Raw genomic sequence first — 25,931 nt, forward strand, 5'->3', positions numbered from 1 at the left:
TTTCCCAATTTCTATTGGTGCTCTTATCTCTTAGGCAGGACCATACAGGAACAGAGTAGATCCTTGGTATGGCAGATATGAGGGGCAGACCCAAAGTTATCGTGATACAAACTACCAGTACAGAGAGCCTCAGCCGGAGCGTCCTAACTCTAGAGCCAGCCAGTACTCTGACAGGCCATCATCCAGGTTAGTGAAACTCACAAGATTACTTGAATGGTGTGTACTGTCTTTTCACGTGTTTCTGATTTATAAATTGAGTTTTTAAGTATCTTAAGAGGATTTTGCAAGTTAAAGACTTCCCTGCTGTGATGTTGGTTTTGTTGGATGTAAAAAATCTGTGTTAATACATTGTACTACTTCATTCATCATTACCTTATCTTTGAATTGTTTTTTTTCTCTCCCCTTAAGGCAAGGCTATCACGAGGATTACCACAGAGCAAACCAAAGTGCCTATAGTGATTATTATGCAAATTATGCCAAGTACTTTGGAGGTATGGCTCGTAGCTCATAGTGTTGAAAGCTTTGAATATTTATTTATTTATTTATTTATTTTTTTCTTAATTCATGTCTTTCCCTGTCTCCGTTTCATATTTTCTGCGTAAAGGATACTATGGCCACTATGACCCCAGATATAGAGGATACTATGACCAGTCCTACTGGGCTTATGATGATAGCAGAAGGGGAGACAGCTACAGCAATCAATCTATGTATCCTACCAGGTATGCAGAGAATACTGTTTGGACATCATGGAGTTGTTATAATATTAATGTACATTTACAGTGAGTAATAAAAGGCAGTGTAAGAAGTGTTATTGTTCATGCGTGTCTCATGGAAAAAGAAAATCTAAATTCAATTTACAACATTTCACTCGCAGGAAGGCTGGCTATGAGGACCAGTGGCAGTACTATCCTGGTTACGATGCTAGCTTTGATGAGGACTACCGTCGTCAGGGAGATGCTTATGGTGATGACTTTGACCGGCGCAGTGTCCACAGTGAACAGTCAGTCCACAGCTCCCACAGTCACCACAGCAGACGGAGTAGCTTCAGCTCACGATCGCAACAGGCAATTTTTTTCCCCACATATGTCTCACAAGTATTCTGTGTATGCAGTTATCTGGCTGAACCACAAATGGAGACCAGGCCAAAATTTATGAGTAATCACTGTAGAAATATTGTTAAAGCAAAAATTAATTTACAAATTCTTTTTCCATGTATTTTTTTTTTTTTTTTAAATGTTTCATTTGCATTATAAATAATAATTCTCTCTTTGTTACAGAGCCAAGTGTACAGGAGCCAGCCTGACTTGGTGTCAGCAGCATATGATAACACATCATCCACTCTGGCTGTGGATTACTCCTATGGGCAGTACCCAGATCAGACTGATGCATCTCACAACTATAGCCAGTACTATCCCTCTGGGTATACCACCGAAAGCACCTGGATTGCCCCTGAGCAGCGTAAGTGCTGCATCACTCTTTGAAGCATTTTTTTCATTTCTAAGGGTCCTTAGCTGAGTTGAATGGTCTGATTCTCTTTGTTTTTTTTCTCCTCTAGCCCCTCCTCGTCCTGCAACCCCAGAAAAGTTCACCATACCACATCGCTGTGCTCGTTTTGGACCTGGTGGACATCTTGTTCAGGTTCTGCCAAATCTGCCCTCAGCAGGACAGCCTGCTTTAGTTGACATCCACAACCTTGAGGTATGGCTTTAACAGACCATATTTCATTGATATATTGTTTTGTTTTTTGGTTGGCTTTTTTTGTTTGTTTATTTTGGGTCTTTTGGAAGATGTTCCTGAAACTGTATTACTCCGGTTTCAATAAACCTAGCAAAATAAGCAGCACTAAAACTAATGAGCTGTGTCTTTTAAGGAAAAAATTCTTCCTTTCTTTCTATTTCCCATTATTTATCTCATTAAGATTATGGCGGATTTACTATAGCAGACACAATGTTAAATGTACAACACTAAATGATCTGAAATCACTGACACTTAAAGACCACTAGATTGTATGGGTTGATTCAGACAGCTTTTCCCATAAAGTAGGAAAGAGACGAGATGTCTGCTCATAGTCCCAGTAATACTGAGCAATAACCTTTGAGCAGTATGCAGGTAAACATCCTGTGCGAAGGGCAAAAGAGAGATTGCATTAGCTAGAATGCAGTCTCAAAACCATCAGCTGTTGTCTAACAGTGATTTAACTTCTTGTTAATTTGAATTTATCTTCATTCATAAAAAAAATGACGAGCAGATGGAACAGTATTGATGATATCCATTATCTTCTGATAGAAGCCCTGAAGTAACTGTTAGCATTTGCCCGTAAACTTAGACTGAATGCTTCTGTGGATTTTTGGGGGTGTGTGTGTGTGTGTGTGTGTGTGTAGGCGTGTGTGTGTGTGTATATATGTGTATGACCATAATCTGAAGGACATCTGAAGAATTATTATATCCTTTGCCTGTATTTATAGACCATGCTGCAGGATACCACTGATCAGGCAGAACTGCGAGGTTTCCCTGGACCTCTTGTCAAGTAAGGGAATTCTACCTTCTTTGTGTTAAGATGTATGTAACCTACTGCACAAGTGTCCTGTGGAGGGGGTGGCTACACGCAGGTGGAAAAGGGGGGAGTAGAAGTCTGAAAGGTTGGCTTTTTGGTGGTTGTGCAAAGGAAGGCGACCATTAAAGTTGGACTTCTAATGTCAATTTTTTGATTATTGGACTAACATTGAAAGCTGAATGCTCTGAGAGATACGAAGAGCTTTTCGCAAACAGCTGCAATCCATTGTTGACAAATATGAAATTGGGGCCGAAGTCTATTATAAAAGGAGAGATTGTCATGAGTGGAAAGGTCCAGGTGTGGTCATTGGCCAAGGTGTAGTAATATTTGCCAGGTGTGGAGGAACCTATGTCAGAGTACACCAGTCTAGGCTCAGAAAAGTGGATGAACCACAAGTGAAAATGGAAGAAACTGAAGAGGAAAATCAGATTAAAACAGATGAAAATCTTTTAAAGACCCCAGCAGTGGTACTTGGTGAGGAACACGATTTTTGAAAGCAAACGTGAGGAGATGGTATCAACAAAAAATGAACTGCTTGGTACTACAGAAAACAGTCCTTCTGTGATCCAGTACAAGCTAGAGAAAGAGGTCCTACACTGTCCCACTCAACCACAGATATAGAAGGACTAAAACTTAAAGTTGGACAAATAATTAAATACACAGACAAAGAAACGGGTCAAACATATGCTGGAAAAATAATCAGTCGAGCAGGAAAAGCCACTGGGAAACACAAAGTGGTACAACATGGAGTACAGTGAGCCCAAGGAAATTGCTGGATCCATGGGTTCCATTAATGTGCAGCAAATAAACAACCTCCAAGTGACACGGTCTGAAGATGCCAAGTCATGCACAGACAAAAACAGAGATGAAATATTAGTGGTAAAGGAAGATATCTTCTCGCAAGCCAAACAAACTGAACTTGACAACTGGAAAAGAAACGATGTGTTTGAAGTCGAGAAAGACAAGGGTCAGAAATTTCTATCAACAAGGTGTGTGTGCACACTCAAGGAAACACCAGGGGGCATTGTACCCAAAGCTAGACTGGTTGAGTACGTTAAAAAAATTTAATCGCCTTAATCATGATGGCGGCGTTAACACATTTAAGCTGCGTAAACTGGCTCAGTTACCACCGGTAGAAGCACAGAGCAAAGGAACTACATGAAATTGAATAAATGTGTTTATGGCCTGGCAGATGCTTCATTATGCAGGTAAAACTGGGTGAAAGAAACCATGCAGAAGCTGGGGGGCACAGTGTCAAAAGTAGATTCAGCTGTCTTCTACTGGCTAGATGATCTCTATAAGGTGACAGGGGTACTTGCATGTCATGTAGATGATTTTATGTGGGGTGGTTCAGACATGTTCTCCACAGTAGTCATCCCCAAACTGAAAGCTGCTTTTCAAGTTGGACGAGAAGAACATAACAGCTTCAGCTACGTCGGGATAGAGCTTCATTCTCTTCAGTACAAGAAGATATGTACATTTAAAAAAAAAAACAACCTACAGCCTATTCCTATTAATCCCACAAGGGCACCACAGCCATGATTGGACAGTTACTGTGGGCAGCAAGACAGAGCAGACCCCAAGCACAAAACATGCTACTATTCAGACAATGCACTGCACAAACAAACTGATCAGAAAACTTCAGAGGTGGTTACACTGAGTTTTCAGTACTTGGGAGAAAGAAAATCCCTCAAATTAGTGGTGTTTAGTGTTTTCTCGATCGGAGCCCATAACACACTCATTTTCACTCCTCATACGAGAGCGTCAGCACCACGCTCTCCAAAATGAGAGACTGGGTAGCCCCAGTGTCGTGCAAAATTGCAATCGGCACATTATCTTCCTCTTTCCCACTCAGTGAGACGAGCCCTTTTGAAATGAAAGGTCAGTAACTGCTGTCAAGGCAGTCATTTCCTGGTTCATCACTGACGGGATTAGGAGCGGACACCGACCGAACGAAACCAACACTTTTTGTCTTTTTCGAGGTTTGAGCTTGCTCTTTGCGGCGAAGCAACGGACAATTAGCAATGAGATGTCCAGTGTCACGGCAATAAAAGTATTCACGACGAGTCATGGGAACTAGATCAGGGCGCGTTTGACACTTAGGAGAAACCTTTTCATGGTGCACAGCTGAAAACGAAAACTCATCTGTGAGAACAGCAGCTTTAGAAACCACCTTTTGCTCATTGAGATACACAACAACATTCTCAGGGAGACACATTTTGAATTCTTCCAATAGGACGAATTCTCTTAGCTAATAAAATCCTTCACTTTACTCGCAGCTAACCACTGGGCCACTTTAAAGTGGTTGTGATGCAAAGGCGTTAAAGTAAGAATCAACCTCACTTTCTCTGAAAGGTGACCCTAAGGCAACTTGTTTACTTGCATTGAACTGGTCAGAGGAGAATGTCTCGGAAGTTTTGCTCACGGGGTAGACATAGCATTGTGTTCCTGGGAAGGATCCAGCTCCATAGCCCTTACGCGGGGATGCATAAGCTCAGCTTCTTTGGCTTTAGTCTCAAGCTCGACCTCTTTCAGGCAAAGGGCGAGCTTGATATCCTCTGTAACCATTCCTGCCTGTAACTGACCGGCTGGTTCAATGTTTGGGACCTAAATGGCAGCAGGAGCCTCCGCCCCAGTGTCATCCATCCACTGACAGCTTGTGGGATGGTTGCTGCAGCTTCTGTTCCCACATCCACCACCAAATTCTCAGAAGCATCAACCAGTCGAGGTTTCACCTTTGCAGTTATCCCCTTTTCTACCAGCTGCTCTGCCATACACTGCTTAATTTCTGCTTTTTGTGCATTTAAGGGGACACTAACATTAAACAAATTAGCCACCAACAACAAATCTGCCTTCGTGCATCATTGCAACTTATCCATGGTGGGCCGTTGTGCAAAACCATCCACATCAAAAGTCATTGTGGCTAGTATACCCCCTACCCTACCAGAAAACTGCCAACCAAAAGCTGTAGACAAAAAGGAAGTGACGCCACCCTTGTCCCCAAAACCATACCCAGAAGCCAAATTTCAAGTGAAAGGTTGTTTTGTCCAAACTGAAAGCTTAACTCTGGGGTGAACAAACGCCAAAATAACAAACATTCAAAAAGGGAGGTGCTACCTAAAACCTAGGTGAAACACAAACCAAACAAACGACAGGTGCTACCCCTAACTGAATAAACAGGAGAAAACGGTGCCCCTATTTACATGTGATCCATAATCTATTTATTTACAAAGCTCAATAATCAGGAAAGCACAAAAATCACAGAGGGTTTTGGAGGCCATGGTCGGGTCTGCTGCTGCTGCTGTCAGTTGCTGCCCCGGGAGAACTGCTGGTGAGGGATTTTCAAAGCAGCCACATGATCAAGAAGCCAATCAGCAGCAGCCAGCTTTCCAATTAGGAAGAACCTGAAGAGCCTCTTAAAGACACAGACAGAAAAAACCTAAAACGGCCACCAGGATTCAGCTTATGGCCAGGGCCGTAACAGCAATGAAATAAATCTAATTCCTAGCCAGAGCCTAAAACTCCCTATTTATATTGAATGCATCATTGACTGCTTTTCTGTTTTAATATTGCATCTTGTCCATCAGGGAAGAGACTCACAAGGTGGACGTGATTAAATTCTCCCAGAACAAAGCATTGGAGTGTTCCCGTGATAACAACCTCTTAGACAGAGACTCTGCCCGCCTCCTCTGGGACTTCATCATGCTGCTATGTAGACAGAATGGGGTAAGACTGTGCAGGCACCACTAAACTTACCATACATTGAAATTAAGGCAAGACTGTGGCTTTTCACATTTGCGTGAGACAACGTTTTAACTCGTACTGTTTCCTCAGACTGTTGTGGGCACAGATATTGCTGACCTCTTGCTGAAGGAGCATCGCTCTGTCTGGCTTCCCGGCAAGAGTCCTAATGAAGCCAACTTGATTGATTTTAATAACGAGCCACTGGCGAGAGCCGAGGAAGAGCCTGGAGCCGGACCACTGTCTCTACTGTCGGACACTTTCATGACTGTCCCAGAAAATTTTGGCAAAGAAACAGAACGCTTCAGGGAGCTGCTGCTGTTTGGCCGAAAGAAGGTAAAATTGTACATAAGAAATGCAGTATGAGGTATTAACTTGCAAGATTTTAAATACCTGAACGTTGTTGAATTAGGATGCACTAGAAGCAGCCATGAAGGGAGGTCTCTGGGGCCATGCCCTGCTATTGGCCAGTAAGATGGACAACAGGACTCATGCCCGAGTCATGACGAGGTAAAGAAATCAGATGTGAGAATAATTAACTTTGGTCCTATTTGTTCTATGATTGTTATTATATTATATTATTTTGTGTGTGTGTGTGTGTGTCTTTGTTGTGTAGGTTTGCTAACAGTTTGCCCATAAATGACCCTCTTCAGACAGTATACCAGCTGATGTCGGGGAGGATGCCTGCGTCAGCCACCGTAAGTGTTGTTTTACCCTCCTCCAAACACACTGGAAGTGTTTCAGTCACTTGTGGACAGGCTCCGATTGCCTAGATGACCCTCTAATATATTTACTAGCAGGCCATATATCATTCAATGGTATTCTTCACTCTCATTGGTAGTCTCTTCAGTCACTTGCCTGAAAGCTTATTGCAGGTCCTACCCACTTCACCTTTAGTCACTTGAAGGTGCCAAATATCATTCACTTTCTCTGGTGGCAATAAATCGCTTCCAGTATGTACTGTAGCTTTAGACACTTGTTTTAAAAAAAAAAAAAAAAAGGCGTGTTTATTTTGCCCTGGCTAACATATGTCTTGTTCCCACACAGTGCTGCGGGGAGGAGAAGTGGGGAGACTGGCGTCCTCATTTGGCCATGGTGCTGTCAAACCTCACACACACCCTGGATTTGGATACTCGCACAATTACCACCATGGGCGACACACTTGGTAGGGTTTTGTCAAGAATTCAGTAATCAAGAGCGCTGGCAACAAACATGCACCCTTAAACTCTGTCTGCACTCATTTTGTCTCACGCCAGCTTCGAAGGGCCTGGTTGATGCAGCACACTTCTGTTATTTGATGGCTCAAGTTGGTCTTGGCGTTTTCACAAAGAAGAGCACAAAGATGGTCCTGATTGGCTCCAACCACAGGTTAATGCAATAACCACACCCACGTAGCTCCAAGATGTTAAATTTAAGTCCTCACATTTTATAGTAAACATGTGTAACCTCATCTTTGTTTTTTCAGTTTGCCCTTTTCTCAATTTGCGACTAATGAAGCAATCCAAAGGACTGAAGCCTATGAGTATGCTCAGTCTCTAGGCTCCCAACCTTGTTCGCTGCCAAATTTCCAAGTGAGTTTTTTTTTTTTTTTTTTTTAAAACCAGTTGACAAACCAATAAATAATATGTATAAACCAAGAACTTTATACACGACTGCATTATTTACAGTGATGTTTATCATGTTATATTACTAAGAAGTATCACTCTCTTCTGTTCTTCTTGTTTCTCATTAGGTGTTTAAATTGATCTATGCATGCCGCTTGGCTGAGGCAGGCTTGAGCGCTCAGGCCTTCCATTATTGCGAAGTTATCTCGAAGACCGTCCTCGTGCAGCCTTCTTACTACTCCCCCGTTTTCATCAGTCAGATCATACAGGTATACACTTATTCTCCTCTGTAGCTGTGATTTTTGCCTAAATATAGTCACTTAAATACTTTGCAGCGTTGCATTCAGACAAAGGTTACTGTTACACTGTTTGCCAACAGATGTCTGAAAAGCTGCGGTTCTTCGATCCACAACTGAAGGAGAAACCAGAGCAGGAGTTGTTCGTTGAGCCGGAATGGCTGATTCGCCTGAGACAGCTGGATGGACAGATGAAAGTGAGGAGAAGGAAAAACATTGTACTCTAGTTCTGTTGTGACATAAGCAGTTGTCATATAGGGAGGTTGTGTAAACTTTTCTTCTGAATAGAAAAAAAAAAAAAAAAATTAGGCTGTGTATAATAATTATGTGAACATTTTTAATAGTTTGTGTCGATCAAACAAATGTTTGATGCTTTGTGTTTCTTAGACGGGTCTGATTACGTACAATGCAGACAGAACAACTCCGATACAGTTTGAGTGCAGCAGCCCTAGCTCTGACTTGGACCATCCGAGCCCACCAAACAGCATGTCGCTAGATAACCCAGCCCCTGATAACCCACTCATGAGCTCATTACTGCCTGGGTCTCCACCACAGGGAGTCCAGTTGATGCCTCCAGGTTTGTTTGTTTTTAGGGGGCCTTTGGTGCATTTTTTTTTATTTATCTGAAATGTCAGGTACATTTAAAATACATCAAAATCTCATCTGTTGTATTCTCTTTTAGCTTCCACTTTCATTCTCCAAGATGGAATGGCTCCTCCTCAGTTCTCGCCTTCCAGTGATGTGCCCCAGTACTATCCGGTCCCCACTAGCGGACCACAAGCCCAGATTCCCTTCCCAAACTACCCCCCACAGGGTCCTGGCTTTGCTTCTCCCACTTTCCAACCTCAGCACATGCCTCCGCACATGCCCCCTTCTCCTGGGCACATGCCACCTGTAGAACAGCCACCGCGGTCCCCAGTAGAGATGCCGAACATCCAGTCAATGCCATCCTCACCACGTAGGACCTCACTGACTCCTCAGAAGGACTTCTATGATCAGATGGCTAAGATGGTCGGTATCTGCTAATTTTTATTTATTTATTTTTTGTAAAGAGCCTTATACAATGTTTACTTCTGCAGGGTCACGGGAGACCTCGGACTACTTCACAATCGTCATTGCATTTGGTATGTTTGTATTTCAACTAGAGATGGACCGATCCGATATTACGTATCGGTATCGGTCCGATACTGACCTAAATTACTGGATCGGATATCGGAGAAAAATAAAAAATGTAATCCGATCCATTAAATATCACGAAAGCACCTCACAAAACTTGCAACACGCCGTAACTCGCCTCAGAACGTTAGCACGTCGGAGCAGTATGCATCACGTGATAGAGCGGCTGTGGCATGCGGGACCTGTCGGTGGTCTGGATAGCATGTGGAGCTTCGCTAGCAACCCGGCATTTCATCTCCGACAAAGTTATCCCCGAGAGAAGTAAAGCAAGTGTGTAAGTCCATCTCTGAATGTTTGTAAAGCATTCCTGCATCAAGCTTAACAAGCGACTGCCTCTTCTTGCTGCTACTTCAATCATGAAACTGCTTAACGATCAGCTGATCGGCTTTTCTGTCGCGAGTCCATCTCTCTGGTTTGTTTTTGGCCCACTTTGCACCAGAAAGAGGAAACCAGCGGCTGAACAACAGCAGCACGTTTAAGCTTGATCAGCTGTTGTTACAATTTATTTAATATTACTTTCTACTCGAGGATTTTTTTCTACGTAGCTGACGGCTGTAACTGTGCAGGGGTGGATCTAGCAAAGTTTAGCCAGGGGGGCCGATAGGGCATTAACAGGGAAAAGGGGGCACAAAGACATACTTTTCTTTCTTATTCTCATTTAAAATGGCTAGCTTTTAATAAATAATTATCTGAATCTTACACCCAAAGTTTTAATTTGATGTAAAATGAATAGAAGTCAATTACTGTATATAGTGACTGTTAAGTCTAATATATATATACCCTAGTAAGCTATAGTACTTTTTCCTTTGGGAAGGTACCATCTGTGCAGTCTGCAATTTTGTTGAAGAAAGATGTTGAATCTATTTAATATTTCTTGAAAAATTGATTTCTGTGCATTCCCCCCCCCCCCCCCCACACACACACACACACACTGCATCAAATTAAGGTTGATTACGTCGATTAAGCATCATGAGGTGGAGTGTGAGGGGTGGTTCCCTATTTTTTTTTTATTTTTGTTGTTGCTGGGAGTTGGAACCCTATTAGTTAGGTTGCTTAATATTTACGCTAAGTACTCTTTAAAATACCAGAATAGGGAGGAAGGTGTAGGTTTAAGTTTATTAGATTGATCAGTATTGCTGAACTATGAAATTTTTTTTTTTTTTGCATACAGGTATAACAGAATAGCTTTAGTGTAGTTGTTGTTTTAAACTTGAGTATGAACTTATACAAAATGCAGCAAGATATTTAAAAAAAAAAAAACAGTTTTGTTGATTAAAAAACACTGTATCGGATTCATATCGGTATCGGCAGATATCCAAATTTATGATATCGGTATCTGTATCGGACATAAAAAAAAAAAGTGGTATCGTGCCATCTCTAATTTCAACTGCTAGCATGTGTAATTCTACTTAATTTGTCCAGTTCTAGTTTATATTAGTCATTATCAGAACTGAAAATGAGCAATAAAAGACTGGCTGTCTATGCATATCCGCTCAGAAACAAGGCAACGCTGCTAATTGTATACAAGACATTATTTTTAGGTTGGCTTTAGATTTTTTTGTAAAATGTCCCCAAATCACTACAGTTTGCTTAAAAAGTAGGCCTGATTAGTTTTTAAAAACTAAGATGAAGATCAAGAGATTATAGCAAAGTTAAAACCTGCTGTCTGCATTTCCCAGAATGCAGCTTTTGCTGCTAGGTTTACTTTGTTGCTTCTAATATTCTCATTTAACAAAAAAAATCTGATTTAGCCCATAATCCGATACAGTGTTTTTTGGAATAAATGTTTTCACCAAGACATCCTGGAAGAACTTAAATCTAGGCCTAGTAGTTTTATTCTGACATACCCCATCTATTTAACAATAGATTTTTAGAACAGTATAGAATAGCCCTTTGTTGTCTTTGTACAGGTATAAAAAAATTGTGGGTGCTTCACACAAACTGTGCAGGAATACAATAGAAATATTAAGACAGAACAAATAAATAACAAACAGGAGGAATATATACGACATAAGAGAGGGGCACACATTCAAAACACATTTAGATTTTCTTGTTGGGAAATTAGAAATTAATCAATATTTTGATGTTTTACTTGTATGTGTTTTCCTAAAACAGATAAAAAGATATCAGGAATCAAGTCAGTATTTATAAAACACCATCCCTGTGTAATAAGTTAAAAAAAATTATATGATGATTAAAAGAGGTTGTATCTGGAGGTCTATGCATTTCATTTATATCTGTGTTTTCTGGTATTTTCCGTCATCCAGTCATCAGGACGCCGCTCCCGTACCACCTCGGAGTCTTCTACTCACTCTGGTGGAAGAGAGCGGAGCAACTCAACTGTGGTGCAAGCCTCTCCACCTCCACCCTCAATCCCCGAGCAGCCCATTAAAGAAGAGGCCAAGAAAGTCAAGAAGGACTCTCCAAAAAAGGTTCAGTTTTACATACTGGCTCTCAGGTTTTCAGTGTGCACTGTGGTCACTGTGCTAAGTAGAATACTTATTATCTTTACACACACAGAAAGGGGTTGGCTGGCTGGGTTGGATCATTGGGAAAGGAAAGAATGAAGCTCACTTGCCAGATGACAAAAATAAGTCTGTAAGTTATAGCTTTTACACGTTCACCTTTTTTTTTTTTTTTTTTTTTTTCTTGTTTACATTACCTGTTCTACAAATTTCATACACTTGTTTGTACATGCGGCCAATATGAGAGTGCTGTGATCTTTGTCAGATTGTGTGGGATGAAAAGAAGCAGAGATGGGTCGACTTGAACGAGCCTGAGGAGGAGGTCTGTAAAATTGAAAATGTGTTCTCCAGGCTGGACCTGTAGTGTGCAGAAAGCCTGAAATTCTTACAAATTGAACACTTCTAATAGTTTTTCTTCTAAACTTTTAGAGCAAGCCACCTCCGCCACCACCCTCTGTCTTCCCCAAGATGCCTCAAGTTCCTGGTCCTGGAGGGCCTGCTGCACCACCGAGTAGTATTCCTCCTGTCAACATGTTTTCCAGGAAGGCAGGTGAGATGAGGATTACTCAGAGTGGCTTTTGGCTAAACAAACCTCATCCTTCGCCTTGCATAATGCATCTAAAAGTAGAAGCATGTCTTCTCTTATAGGGCGCTTTTAACTCAGATGTGTTTGTTCCCTCTCAGGCACAAAGAGTAGATACGTGGATGTTTTGAACCCCAGCAGAGCTGCTAAACCTGGCGGTCCAGCTCCTGCTCCAGCGGACATCTTTGCTCCTTTGGCACCAATGCCTATTCCTACTAACCTGTTTGTGCCTAGCTCAGGTGTGTGTCATGTGCAAGATGGCATAATAACTTGTATTCACCAGCAGCATTTGGTGGCTGTAGAGGATTTTCTGCTTTTAAAGATTGAAGTAATTCTATGTTTATTTGTATCCCTGGATTAGCTCCCGATGATCAACAACCTCTGGAAGGCAGTGAAGGAGGCAATCAGGAGCAGAACTCACCAAACACCAGTGCTGGTCCACAGGTATCTCTACTCTTTACTAGTAATCCTCATCATTCTTTATAATCATGAACTTTACTCCTGTTCTTCATTTTTAAAAGATAAGTGAAAAAATGCATTAAAAAGACAAAACATAAGCAGCATACTGAGAAAGAATGTAAGGCAGTCATCAATAAGTACAAAGCAACAGCTCTACTTATCCAAACTTCTTCTGTTGCGCTTTTTAAAAATCTGTCTAGATGTTCACCCCAATGTTGTTACCACCTGCCCCAGAAGGTCCTACAGTGCCGGATGGCTCCCATTCTGGAGAGGTAAGCCTAAGCCTCCTGTCATAATGCAACTGAAACATGATGCTCGACTGCCAGTGGCCAGTGTGCGCACTTTGCTCTTTGTAATATTAATGTAGGAGCGAAAGAACATGATATTATATGCATGTAGAATTAAAATCTTTCCTCATATTCATGTGAAACGCCTTGATAAATAATACTCTGTTCCATGTGCTGGTCTAATATAATTCTTTCCATGTCTGTTTTTCTATGAACCATGGTTTTATGCTGATTTATTCATTTTCATTCTGAAAACTAATCCAGTGCATGCCAGGTTATTAAAATGGGTTTGTTTGTTTTTTTTAATTTTCCTCCTGCTGTCTGTAGCTGTCACGTTCTAGTTCAATGAGTTCTTTATCACGCGAAGTGAGTCAGCATTTAAACCAGGTACCTCTAGCTGGGCTTTAAGTTAACTCACCCCTGCCTGCCACCCTTGTAGCTCACTCCACATCACTAGTAGCATGCTTCACTGCACCCACCCAAAGCTTCTTTGCCTATTAAACCCTGCCTGTTGTCTTCACCATTACTAACTCAACATAACACAAATGGACAATAAAATCGGAGTATAGTTATATAATTGTCGCCAAAAAAAAGTGTTCACACTTCTGTGGAGTAGAAAAGATGAGAATTCTATTAACTTTGGTTATATATTGTTTTTATTGAATGGATTGACTGCAGCACTCCCAGTCCCATACCTCTAGTTCTCAAAAGATTGTCATCTCTGTCTAACCTAGTCCTGTTAGAAAGTTAAAAGTATTGAGATTTAGAATGAATTGCCTTGACATCAATTGGAGTGCCATAAAATTACACATAAATACAGATTCATGCTATCATGTTGTCTGATGTTTTCAGGCATCATTTAATTTATTTGGTTTAAGATTTAGTGCGTGTAAAATTATGTCATCTGATCTGAAAAGGGAAGTCAATATGAAAGTGTCCTAAATCTGCATTCTTTCCAGTGGCCAGCAGGGGTTAGTCTCTGGTTGCAAGAAAAAAATCTGATTATAAAGAAATAGAGGGGGGGAAAAAATCCTACTTCCCATGTGATTTATGAGCACAGTAGAGTTTTTCATATTGACTTTACAGTTTTACGCAATAGTTTTAATTCTTCTTCAAAACAGCATGATGTATATTTTGGAAAATGTGGTCACATATGTATCATACACATATATATCTGTAATGCTGCCTCGCTGTGTCCTCGTGTCCTTACTGCTTCCTCTCATTTCCTTGGCTTCTACAGTGGCTTGCAAAAGTTCTCAGACCCCTTGAACTTTTCCACATTTTGTCACATTACAGCCACAAACATGAATCAATTTTATTGGAATTCCATGTGAAAGATCAATACAAAGTGGTGTACACGTGAGAAGTGGAACGGAAATCATACATGATTCCAAACATTTTTTACAAATAAATAACTGAAAAGTGGGGTGTGCGTAATTATTCAGCCCCCTTTAGTCTGAGTGCAGTCAGTTGCCCATAGACCTTGCCTGATGTTTGTGGCTGTAATGTGACAAAATGTGGAAAAGTTCAAGGGGGCCAAATACTTTTGCAAGCCACTGTATTTTATACTTTGGTCAAATCTGTTTGTGAGTTGTGTCTTGCTTTCCATCTCTGCTCTAAAGTGATGTTAGTGTGACACTGCACACACACTTCAGTAACTGAACTTGTCTTTGGACAGAGCGATCAAGCCCAGGGGAATGCACCTGCTGGGGGCGTCACCTTTTATAACCCCTCACAGTTTGCACAGGTATGAACTCCAAAGTTTCACAGTTGTGAGAGACCTTTTACAGGTTGGTTTTTTTTTGGGGGGGGGGGGGGGTTGGTGGGGTGTTTTTTTGTTTTTTTTTTGTTTGTTTTTTTTTTGTTTTTTTTGTGTGTTTTGCTACTTTTCACCCTACAATCACCTTTCCTTGCTGCTGTTTTTCCTCAGACAAGTGCACCATCAGGAGTACGCTCAGGTCGTTTGGGCGGTCCACGTCAGTACCCAGTGATGAAGTAAAGAACATCCCACTGAAAGAGGCAGACTTGTTGGATAGCAGAGGATTCTAGCTGAAAGTAAAAGAAGCACATGAACAAACTGCTTTATGTCTTAAGGACCCTTCTTCCTGCCTGTACCTAAGAAGAGTATAATCACATTATCCGTCATGTCAGAACTCAACCTTTTTTCTTTTTCTTTTTCTTTTTTTCCTTTTTTTTTTTTTTTTTCTCCCCCCCTCCCCTGTTCAGTAACTATTACTGACTTTGATGTGTTTCTGACACAGGCGTGTGTCCATGAAGGGCTTTTTCTCGCATCCAAATAGAAAACTGACAGTTAAAAAATGGAGGCTGATCTGTGGATGCATTCATACACAAATTGTACATTCATGTAGGTTTGATTTAATGTACAGTAAATGCGTCGATCCTCTAAAGCTACCCGGCTTCTGCACAAACGTAACACTGTTAACAGAATGATCATCCCTTTTCTTGATTCTGTCTCAAGTCCAGATGCCTGTGATTGCTTGTATGTGTGACAGGTAGAAGAGCGGCACTTTGTCTTTCTTTTTTTTTTAAATCCAGATTTTGGACTTTTATGTGCAGCTCTTTGGTGTCCTGTCAAATGGAGACTGGTACTGCTTCGTCTGCTATGCCCTTTGCTTTTTCTCAGTCGCCCTTCAGTAATGGAAGCATGATGGATGATGTAGAGAAGAATGAAAGTCTGCAGTGTTAGGATGCTGCGCGTTTCAAATACCTATTTCAACTGCCCATCAATTTTAACGAAGTGTCCACAGGGTCTTTTCGTCCAAGCGAGCTCGAGTTTCTCTCGCAAGAAACTGAATAATGATCTTATCGAGAGGTGGTCTGCAGAACGACAAGAACCGGGATTCAAACTGCATTTTAAATGTCGCTAAAAATGAATCTATCCAAATATTTGTATATCAGATTGATTGTATTTATGAGATGTAGAAATAAAAGTGTGAGTGTGTGTGTTTGTGTGTAGAGCAACAAATTTTTCTGATACGCTTTGACAAAATGCATTTATGATTGATTGAGATGACAGATTCATATTCTGATCACCTGTATTGGCCGCTTCTGCAAATAAATCTTTATCTACATTGTAAAATGAAAGAATTTTATTCAAAGTACTTCTTGACATTTAATTACTGTGATTTTGTTTGTTTTTTGTTTTTTTTAATTCAATCATTAGTCATCCCAATTATTATTTTATTTTAATTTTTTTTTGTAGACAATTTGATTTTAACCCCTTTCTCAGTTTTGTTTCAGAGAAGCAGTTGTGGTCTCCAGTGTTTTAGACTCCCTCATGTAAAGTTCTTGACAGAAAACTATAAATACAAAAGGTAGAAATGGGGAAAAAAAAAATCATAATAAAGGTATTTTTGGCCCTCTGTAGCACTTTGAAAGAGATGTCCTCTGGTTTCATTCATTACATATGTGTATATGTATATATATGTATATACACACATATACACATATATACATATGTATATATATGTATGTATGTATGTATATATGTATGTATGTATGTATGTATGTATGTATGTATGTATGTGTATGTATGTGTATGTATGTATGTGTATGTATGTATGTGTGTATGTATGTGTGTGTGTATGTATGTATGTGTGTATATATGTATGTGTGTATATATGTATATGTATGTATATATGTATATGTATGTATATATGTATACGTATACATACATATATATGTATATATACATACATATATATGTGTATATATGTGTATGTATGTATATGTATGTATGTATGTATGTATGTATATATATATATATACATATATATATACATACATATATATATATACACATATACACATATACATCACCAGACAGGCTAACTGGTGATGGCTGGTGAACTGAATTGAATTCAACCATAGGATTTCTTCTGTGAACTGATTTACTGATAAAACTGCAGTGTTCACAAGTGAACTGAACAAACAACAAGAACAACAACAAAAGCCGTGATCAGGTTTTATTTTTATAAGCAGTGTACATGCACTGGGTAAATAAAGAGAGTATGAGTGCAGTTGTATATTACATGTACACAGAGTTTTCTATAGTGTGAAGTATGAAGAGGTGGTGAGGTCTGCAAACACACAGAGTGAGGTGAAATTTGGACGTGTTCTTAAAGCAAAATCGAGCTAGTTATTGCACTTTGGCCCACAAATCAACATGAACAAGAGATGCAACAGGGGCAGTAATGCACAACTGAAGAAGGCATGTAATAACATTAATCTTCTGAGAAATATGAACGTCAAAACTTCATGGCAAATCAATAATTAGTCTGAGATAGTTCCGTCTATAAAAGGAGGTAACCAACCAACACCACCATCCATGGAGTCATTCCTCTAAAACAGGTAAAAACAGGAAGTGAAAATCACTGAGTTACACAATTGAGACCTAGACTAAGGTTAGAAAAAAAAACAAAAAACAAAACATAAATAGCAACATTTAGATTAGCATTTATGCTTAGAGACTTACAAATAAATACTATCATCATATTCTAAACATTATCATCAAGCACAACAACTTTGATAGATTATTATTTGCCACACTGGAACGTGTTCAGTCCATTTATCTGAGAACAGCAATCACAGCATCCATGTCAGAAATGGCTAACAATAAGTTGGTTCTGTGCTGAGTGGAAATGCTTTGTAGGTTCTTTGTGTATTTTCGGCTGGTCCACTAAAACTTTGTCATTGGTCCTCAGAAAAGTCCATGTAAAATAATAAAGGCATACTGTAAAATAGGCAACTTGTATACCCTCCAGATCTCCTTGAAGGACGTATTACTTCAAAGATATTGATTTATTTCTTTGCTTTTGCTGGAGCAAAAAAGAAAAAAGAAAAGCTCAGTTTAAAGTATCCAGTGCTGCTTGTGCTTTATGAACAGCAATCTGGAGCATTGTGTGGTCACTGAGCAGCTGCTGGAGTGTAGCTGGGTCCATTTCTAGCAGCATACCTACAAGGATGTAGGAGTGTTATCAGTATTTCAACATCATCAACAAGAACTCTCCAGAGAGAAAAAACAAAATACTGATTAATCACAAAAGTATTTACAGGTTAACGTCACCTGTAATATCATTTGCATGGAGTGGATCCATCTCCACCACCAGCGAGAAGAGCTTCTCTCCGAAACGCTCTGTGTCATCCAGCTCTGAGGTGTCGCTCACATCAGTCTCCTCCATATTCTGCCTGAAGTGAAGCGATTATTACAATTTTTCATTAACAATTGATTAGATTTCCACTCCTATCTTATTAAAGCTGCCCTGATACTGGTCTGCAAAGCAGGCTACAATTTAAAAAAAAAAAAAAAAAAAAAAAAATCACATTTCTGAACAAGCCCATATGTAAAAATATTCTACAAAAAACAACATACTCTTTCAGCGTCTTCATGGCGAGGTGCACTTGTTCCTCTAGCAGACTGGGATCTGAAAGAAGCTTTAAGATGGCATCTTTGTGCTGCTCGAGAAGCATTCCTATGGAGGAAAAGTGCATTAAATATCCATTTATCCATGCATTTTCTACCTCTTATCCTGCATGCAGCAGCCCAAGCAGAGAAGCCCTTTGTCTCCCCCAGCCACCTCCTTTAGCTCCTCCTGGGGGACAGTGAGGCCTTCCCCAAGGCCAGCCAAGAGACATCTTCTCTGCTGTATGTCAAGAGTTGACTCAGGAGGTCTCCTCCCGGTAGGAAATACCTGGAACACCTCACCCAGGAGGCACCCAGGGGGACTGCCACCTTAATGTAGTAGCTAAGCACACTGATCTGGGGTGAGGGGCCAGACATAGAGAAATTCACATGAACCCTAAACAAGATTGAGGAATCAAGGGACAAGTTTATCCTGCCCAGGATGTTTTTGCTGCTTCCAGCCCTGCAGCCAGGACTGTGGACAGATCTTGAGAGTGACTGCGTGGTCACCAGGCCGCACCGCATGGGGCACGGCCGGGCACTGAAGAGGTGACACAGGCCCACCCTCCTATAGGGTCACCATCCCACTGGAGGTATCGTATAACACTGGGTGCTATGCGTGTCGGGCGCCAACCAGAGACGCCCCCTCCGGTCTGATCCCCAGCTGCTGAGGCTGACTATCAGAATTAAATGTTGATGCAGTAAATGTAAATATCCATCCACTAAAATAGAACAAAACTATGTTGAAATACCAGCCCTTTCAGATTAACATGGGTTTATTTATTGGCACAAAAATATACAGCTGAGAATGTTTTTCAGGATCTAACAACATAATTTGATCATACGTTTAAAATGAGGGGGAAAATGAATTACTATCTTCTTATGAAGATTAGCAAGAATAAAAGTGTCCACTCATTCCCTTCTTTAGTAAAAGAATCATTGAAATTTACTTAAAAATATAAAACATGAAACAGAGTGTGTGAGACAGAAAGCAGAACTAAAGAGGCAACGATTTTAAAGGGTTTATTTGAAATAAGCTGAACATGTAGTTTAATTTATATTAGAAGTCACCAAAAAGGTTAGCATACAACTGTTTGACCAAGCCTGCATTAAAATTTACTCATTTGGAGCTTTGTTTCAAGGTGAAATCTCACACACATATTATGGGTTGTTTATTGAGACATTTTACTTGCCTGTGATTTTCTGTGAGTGGCCTGTGTTGTAAACATCCACCAGCTCAAATAGCTGCTCCCCCAGAGAGTCAGAAGACACTGACACATCATCCTCATCGTTACATACCTGACTGTAAAGAAAGACATGAGAATACACTCGCTGAAATGTTTTGACATTCAGATAAATCCCATGTGTGTTACTGTTATTTACTCCAAAGGTAAAGCTCTCCTGTGGCCTATGTAAAAGAAAGAAAGGTCACAATGCCTCTTAGGAGTGCCGGCACATCTTGTTTTGAAACTGTCTTTGTCAGGTCTTATGATACAGATTTAATTCACCAGGTGTTTAGGGCAGGGGTGAGCAATTCCAGGCCTCGAGGGCCGGTGTCCTGCAGGTTTTAGATCTCACCTTGGGTCAACACACCTGAATCACATGATTAGTTCGTTACCAGGCCTCTGAAGAACTTCAGGACATGTTGAGGAGCTAATTTAGCCAATTAAATCAGCTGTGTTAGGTTCAAAAAACCTAAAACCTGCAGGGACACCGGTCCTTGAGGCCTGGAGTTGCCCACCCCTGGTTTGGGGTTTACCATTAACCTAAGCCAAGGCCTATAGAGGTGAACTGCCATTTTTGCTTGTGGTGTCTCTTTTCTGTGGATGCTGGTAATTTTCTATTTAAGTTTTTTTGTGTTATTCTGGCCTTTGTCCCCCTTGAAAAGTCCAGCCTTGTCATCTCCTCTTATTCCTCACCTGGGATCATTTTACTCCCATTTGGACCTTTGACTCATAACAATGTCATGCTTAAAAATCTGACACATACACAAAAATGGACAAAAAACTGGGCTGACCAGAAGCCACATTACACCTACAGGAGCAGCTCAGTCATGGAAACTCATACCAGAAAGCTCCTGTTGCACAGGTTTTATGCTGATGTTAATGTGAAAGGAGGTTTGGGGTTCTGCAGAGCATTGGCACTTTTTATGCCCTGTTTGCATTACCGCTCAATGTTGTGGCTTTGCTCCGCTTTGCAATAACACTATTTACAGTCGATCTAGAGAGGGAAAAATATTACAAACTGACCTTTTGCAATAGCGACATACTATTACAGCACCACAATCAACTTCAGTGATCCCTTTAGAATGACCCATTCTTTCACAAAAGTTTCTAAAGGTGACTGAATGGCAGTACTCAGTACTTTTGTCCATATAGTGTAACTTACAAATTATTTTCTTTTTAAAAATAACACTCTAAAACTACTGGCCATTTCTGTACCTGGGTTCCTGTGCCACCTGCAGGGCTCTCAGGGCTTTCTCCACAGCTGCGGTCAGCATGGCATCATCCTGCAACATCTGAGTCAACACAGGACCTGGCAGCTCCAGTAACATGCCTGTAACACAGATCAAGCTAGACTTCAGGGCCAAGTTACAGCTTCACTTGCAAGTATTAAAACAAAACGACAAAAACATATATATATATAATGTCATTAAACAAAAACTGAGGTACGCAGGTCCCCTAACCTGTGAGTTTTCCAGCATCCTCTTTGTGTTTGGAGGAAATCAGAGAGTACAGCTGCTCCCCAAGTGTCTCCAGATCTTCTTCTTCTTCCATGTTTGACTCTTCATCACAAGACCCTGACTTTACCTGCCATGCTAGAGCAGGCCGTGACCTTTAACTTATCAGGTTTTGACCTCAGATACATTTCTTGTTCACATCTTTCAATCACAGCAGCATAACGAAAACATCCACGAAATAAATCAAAATCGGCGTCCAGAAGTTGCGATTTTGTCTACAATCGCTCTCTTATTCGCCCTGCCTTTGCTCCTCGTTGGCTCGAGTTTGGAGCTAACATAACACTAATCGGTTTGGCGTTAAAACAGCTGATTATTATGTGTAAAATTTCAGGCGGGTGCCTGTAAACACCAGGCGCACATTAATGACGTGGACATACTTACTACGCTGAACGTATTCCTCCGCTCTTTCTATAAATAACTAGTACTAAACAAAATTACATTCAGTATTCAATACAGCATCAAATGCGTTAATAAAATGTACATATATATATTAATTATTAGCTATATGTCATATAATTCAATAAAATATGGCTTTTGTCCCAAAATGCAATTTAAAAAGGTAGATGGGTGTGCGTAAGAATCTCAGCGAGAGGTTCCGTAAAGCGGTTTCCGCTCTCTCCGGTCCTTTCCTCCGCTAAAAGGTAACGTGGTCGCTTCGGTGGCTAAAAGCTGGTGATTAAAGTACATTTGTTTTCTTTCCCTAGTTGTTTTTGTGTTAATAAATGTAGGTATTATTCTTATGTTTGTTGTTATACACCTTGTGCGACAATAAATGTCCCTGTTGTATGTAGAAATGGAAAGATTAATCTTGTAAGCACCTCGCTCTGGTTAGGCCTCATCGTGCTCCTTCGGTTCCCCGGCCTGAACAGTGGCGCTAATGCTAGCAACCGCAGCTCTCTGTGTTTTCTGTACAGTCCTAACAGAATAGTAAAGTCTACGGTTCGCTATATTAGATGTTTGCCGTCTCATCGTTTCCCGTGTTAGTCCGTTCAAGTTGTGACGCTAAGCTAACACGTTTAGCTAATGTCAGAAAATGCAGGCAAACATGTTAGACGCCTGTCAGGGTTTTTCGTCTTCCAGATTTTCAAGAAAAAAATTTCCCTCTTTTACACAGGTTCACCATGTCGTCCCATTTGCAGTGGATGGTCATCAGGAACTGCTCCAGCTTCCTCATCAAGAGGAACGGACAGACCTACAGCACTGTGAGTACAAAACCTGCTCTGAAGAACCTGACCAAACGTGCGATTACGCACCCAGAAAGTTTGCTTTAGTACTGAAACTGGGTTTGAGCAGTGATGTACAGTGTGGTATGGTAGGGACACAAATAACTTAGACTTAAAACACGGATCCCAGGCTTTGTACATTACCTTAACATACTAACAAAACATTGCAAGACAATCTGCTGTTAGTGTTTGAGAATTGCATATTAGCTGAGCTGACAGGATATGCCACATAGGCTTGGACTGTATCTGTGTTTGTGACATAATTCTGGCTAAAGATGTGAGATTAGTTGAAGGTGGCACTGGAAATGCTAGTTGGCTAGCATCCGTAAATATTTATATTGCTGAAGATCAAATTGTTGAGATTTTTAAATGTCCTGGTAATGTTTATTAAAATATACCGCATTACCTCCCTAGCCTAACAGCAGGATCAGGCAAGATAATTAAATAAATGCATGCCAGTGATCTGAATGTCTTTGTTTTGTGACAGGAGCCCAACAACCTGAAGGCCAGGAACTCTTTCCGCTTCAATGGGTTGGTGCACAAGAAGACTGTAGGTGTGCAGCCTGCAGCCGACGGCAAGGGTGTCGTCGTAGTGCTGAAGAAGCGTGCAGGTAAATGAGTAATGCTGGTTCATTAACGTTTGAGTAATAGTATTGTCCAGACTCAGACTGGACAAACGATCCTCTCTTCAGTAACTTTAAGGAGTATTTGAACACAAATATTTCAAATGCTCCTTATGCATCAGGTAGCAGCAACGTTTATGTCATCTATGGATGCCTAATGAATTTCCATTAATGGGAGGGGGGGGGGGAAGGAAGTTGTTAAAATTTATAACTAGATGCATTATTTTGTGTTGTACAGTGAGATATGACAAGGATGACAACTGCAGAAGTATTAGATTCTGCATATTGTGTATATCACAGTATACAGAAATGTGGTTTTCTTCTTGGAAAATCCATATTTTTGGATCATTGGATACATTGGATGCTCATTTTGTTCTCTTGATGCACAGGCCAGAACAAACCTGCCAACTCCTACGTCAAGGTCACCATCAACAAGAATTCCCGTGCCACCCTCAACAGCTTGAGGCACATCATTCGCAAGAACAAATACAGGAAGGACCTGCGTATGGTGAGCTTAATCTGTGGTTTTGGGGAGGCTGAAACTTTAAATAGCTGGCATTTTTGTTTGTGTCAAAGTTTAAGAACAACATTTACGTCTCATTTGTTTCCCCAGGCTGCCCTGCGTCGTGCCAGCGCTATCCTGAAGAGCCAGAAGCCTGTTGTGGTCAAAAAGAAGCGCACCAGGGCTGCCAAGACCGCATAAACTCATTCACATGATAAATAAATAAAAGGGTTTTTGTTTGGAAAAAAACACTACAGTGTCCTGAGTCTTCAATTTTGAGCATGAGCTTCTTTAGATCAGTGATCTGCGCAGGTATCCGATGTGGTTATATTTTTAAAGCAGTGTTTGTGTCTGAGGAATTGATGCACATAAATGGATGTTTTTCTTCCCCACAATAATTTGTTTTTTCTCAAGTGATAATTCACTTCCACGAGTCCGAAAACAGTCCTGATGAGCTGTGTAGATGTATGGAAGCAGAAAAAAAAGTTACATGTTACTTTTGACAGGTGTGCAGTTTCCTTGTGACGGCCATTAGTTTTGTCACAACTACAAATGTGGCAGTAAGTGGAAAATGACTGATTATCCAAGTTTCTGCCCATACATGACAGGCTTTAGCTTTAGATGCTGCTGCTACTGAGAGTTTACTTAAAAGCTACAATTGTGATTTTTAGATTGAAATTTGTTTCCAGTGTTTTGTATGTTAATGAATAGGGAGTACCTCCTCCCGAACTCCCTCCCCTGATGATCCGTTGTTATCATAGATCGTATTTGTATTTGAGGACGATCACACTGAAGCAATCTGCTTCTGCTACTGCACTTAGTGATACGGAAACATTGGATTGATTTAAAAGCAGCCCACTGGCAGCTTTCCACCCATGGCTTTGGAAAGAAAGAACCATTGTCACCCCCACCCCTGCCGTGTTTAAGCTGACAATATCTGCACCAACCATTTATTCCTGTCTTCACCTGTGACAAGGATCGCTGGGTTACTGTGAAGATGTGACAGAAGCTTTGTGCTGCAGTCGCTATGAGGACACTAAGGCTTTTGCTGGTAACCCTGACGCTGCTGGTGCTGGAAAGTCAGGGTTTTGAACTGCAGGATACGATCCATGCGCTGATAGAGGAGAACATCCACCTCCATGACCAGCTGGAGAACCTCACCAAGGCCCTCAGAGAGCTCAAACGGATGCTGTGGCTTCACTCAAATGGTACAGAGTCCTCTTTATGTTATCTGTAAATACAGGTGGGCAGGCTGAGCTTGGTTTTGGTTTTTAATAAAAAATAACTCAAAACGATGATGGTTAAGATGAAATAATAAAACGTTCCTTTGAGGAATTTATGTTCTTTAAATGAAAAATCCATAGTGCAAGAAAATAATTCAAATGGGAAATAAAATCTTCACGTTTGTGTGTTTAATTCTGATCCTTTTCTTTGTTACAAAAGTCTTTTTTTATATCTTTAGTGTCTCCTACTCCATTTTTCACTGCACATATTCTTGTACACAAAAACAACATCTTTGAGCTGAAATGAGAGACAATTGCACAGAAGCTGATTTTGAGACAGTGTATGGGGATGAAATGTTGGCGTCCAAGGTCAAAACGGCTTTTCCCCTTTCATTTACTCCTCATGTTCTGTATGTTTTAATCCTCTCCCGGCTCTTTGTGTTAACTCGTGCACTCTCTGCATACACATTAGCACTTCAGGGCTCGATTAGGATGCAGGATGTTTTGCTTTTTTTTTTCATATAGTCTGTGCTGTTCGCAGAATAAAAGATATTAACAGAGCAATTCTCTGTTTTTGATACAGACCCAGATCATCACCATGAACATCATGATGAAGATGTCCAGCATCTGTGGGACGAATGGTCAGAACATGGTGTGTATGTCTGCAGCTGGCTGAAACTACTCCCGTGACTTCACAGAGCTGTGCTCACTGCATTAGTTTGCATTGATTTCATGGCTGTGTGGACAGCAGAGGGTTAATGAGTTGCATTTTGGGATAAACCAGCTGCCTAATGCACACCCCAGCTGACAAAGTGTGACAGAATTTCTCCTTTCCTGGCAGGTATCAGTGCAGAAACCCACCTCCTGCTGGAAAACACCTTTTGTGGGCATGGCCTGCATGGCTCAGCAGCTCCTCTCCACGGACACGGAGCACACCTCATACGCCTGCTGATGCTGCTGCAGCTGCTGCTGATAATGATGAGATGCCTGTAGGCTGCAGCGGTCTGATGTCAGAAAAGTTGAGTCAACTCCT

At 40.8% G+C, this 25,931-nt stretch overlaps 3 protein-coding genes across 11 annotated transcripts in view; 2 read left to right on the plus strand and 1 right to left on the minus strand.

Annotated features, from left to right (window-relative positions):
- Positions 1–15,364, plus strand: part of sec16a (SEC16 homolog A, endoplasmic reticulum export factor) — a 34,514-nt gene extending 19,150 nt beyond the window's left edge. For 3 of the 7 annotated variants that reach the window (XM_026173448.1, XM_026173445.1, XM_026173446.1), the window contains exons 3-31: positions 35–186; positions 409–491; positions 605–719; positions 875–1,064; positions 1,278–1,458; positions 1,556–1,698; positions 2,466–2,527; positions 6,142–6,280; positions 6,389–6,631; positions 6,708–6,805; positions 6,912–6,993; positions 7,343–7,460; positions 7,552–7,663; positions 7,761–7,866; positions 8,028–8,168; positions 8,279–8,392; positions 8,583–8,772; positions 8,878–9,206; positions 9,275–9,319; positions 11,639–11,803; positions 11,892–11,969; positions 12,102–12,158; positions 12,266–12,386; positions 12,521–12,658; positions 12,781–12,863; positions 13,079–13,150; positions 13,493–13,552; positions 14,844–14,912; positions 15,096–15,364. In XM_026173448.1, coding sequence (XP_026029233.1) covers positions 35–186; positions 409–491; positions 605–719; positions 875–1,064; positions 1,278–1,458; positions 1,556–1,698; positions 2,466–2,527; positions 6,142–6,280; positions 6,389–6,631; positions 6,708–6,805; positions 6,912–6,993; positions 7,343–7,460; positions 7,552–7,663; positions 7,761–7,866; positions 8,028–8,168; positions 8,279–8,392; positions 8,583–8,772; positions 8,878–9,206; positions 9,275–9,319; positions 11,639–11,803; positions 11,892–11,969; positions 12,102–12,158; positions 12,266–12,386; positions 12,521–12,658; positions 12,781–12,863; positions 13,079–13,150; positions 13,493–13,552; positions 14,844–14,912; positions 15,096–15,164 — 3,555 coding nt within the window. In that variant the 3' untranslated portion in view covers positions 15,165–15,364. Of the gene's footprint in view, positions 1–34; positions 187–408; positions 492–604; positions 720–874; positions 1,065–1,277; positions 1,459–1,555; positions 1,699–2,465; positions 2,528–6,141; positions 6,281–6,388; positions 6,632–6,707; positions 6,806–6,911; positions 6,994–7,342; positions 7,461–7,551; positions 7,664–7,760; positions 7,867–8,027; positions 8,169–8,278; positions 8,393–8,582; positions 8,773–8,877; positions 9,207–9,274; positions 9,320–11,638; positions 11,804–11,891; positions 11,970–12,101; positions 12,159–12,265; positions 12,387–12,520; positions 12,659–12,780; positions 12,864–13,078; positions 13,151–13,492; positions 13,553–14,843; positions 14,956–15,095 lie in introns of all 7 variants that reach the window. The other 4 variants (XM_026173449.1, XM_026173452.1, XM_026173450.1 and 1 more) reach the window with 4 other exon arrangements.
- A 1,772-nt stretch (positions 15,365–17,136) lies between these two features.
- LOC113025561 (uncharacterized) lies at positions 17,137–21,713 on the minus strand. Its single transcript, XM_026173453.1, has 6 exons — positions 21,274–21,713; positions 21,029–21,143; positions 19,781–19,890; positions 18,558–18,657; positions 18,252–18,373; positions 17,137–18,140 (listed from the first exon to the last, which is right to left on the minus strand). The coding sequence occupies exons 1-6, from the start codon at positions 21,362–21,364 to the stop codon at positions 18,031–18,033; spliced, it is 648 nt and encodes a 215-aa protein (XP_026029238.1). The 5' UTR covers positions 21,365–21,713; the 3' UTR covers positions 17,137–18,030.
- Positions 21,714–21,939: 226 nt separating this feature from the next.
- Positions 21,940–23,926, plus strand: rpl28 (ribosomal protein L28). 3 transcript variants are annotated; one of them, XM_026173454.1, is made up of 5 exons: positions 21,940–21,999; positions 22,442–22,529; positions 23,038–23,161; positions 23,563–23,681; positions 23,787–23,926. In XM_026173454.1, exons 2-5 carry the CDS (start codon positions 22,449–22,451, stop codon positions 23,874–23,876), a joined length of 414 nt encoding a protein of 137 aa, XP_026029239.1. In that variant the 5' UTR covers positions 21,940–21,999; positions 22,442–22,448; the 3' UTR covers positions 23,877–23,926. The 3 variants fall into 3 exon arrangements, with proteins under 3 accessions (XP_026029239.1, XP_026029241.1, XP_026029240.1); XM_026173456.1 differs by having other exon boundaries at positions 21,944–21,968; XM_026173455.1 differs by having other exon boundaries at positions 21,984–22,008.
- Positions 23,927–25,931: the final 2,005 nt, after the last annotated feature.

Source organism: Astatotilapia calliptera, chromosome 7 (genome assembly GCF_900246225.1).
Source record: "Astatotilapia calliptera chromosome 7, fAstCal1.2, whole genome shotgun sequence".
In the NCBI taxonomy this organism is placed as follows: Eukaryota; Metazoa; Chordata; class Actinopteri; order Cichliformes; family Cichlidae; genus Astatotilapia; species Astatotilapia calliptera.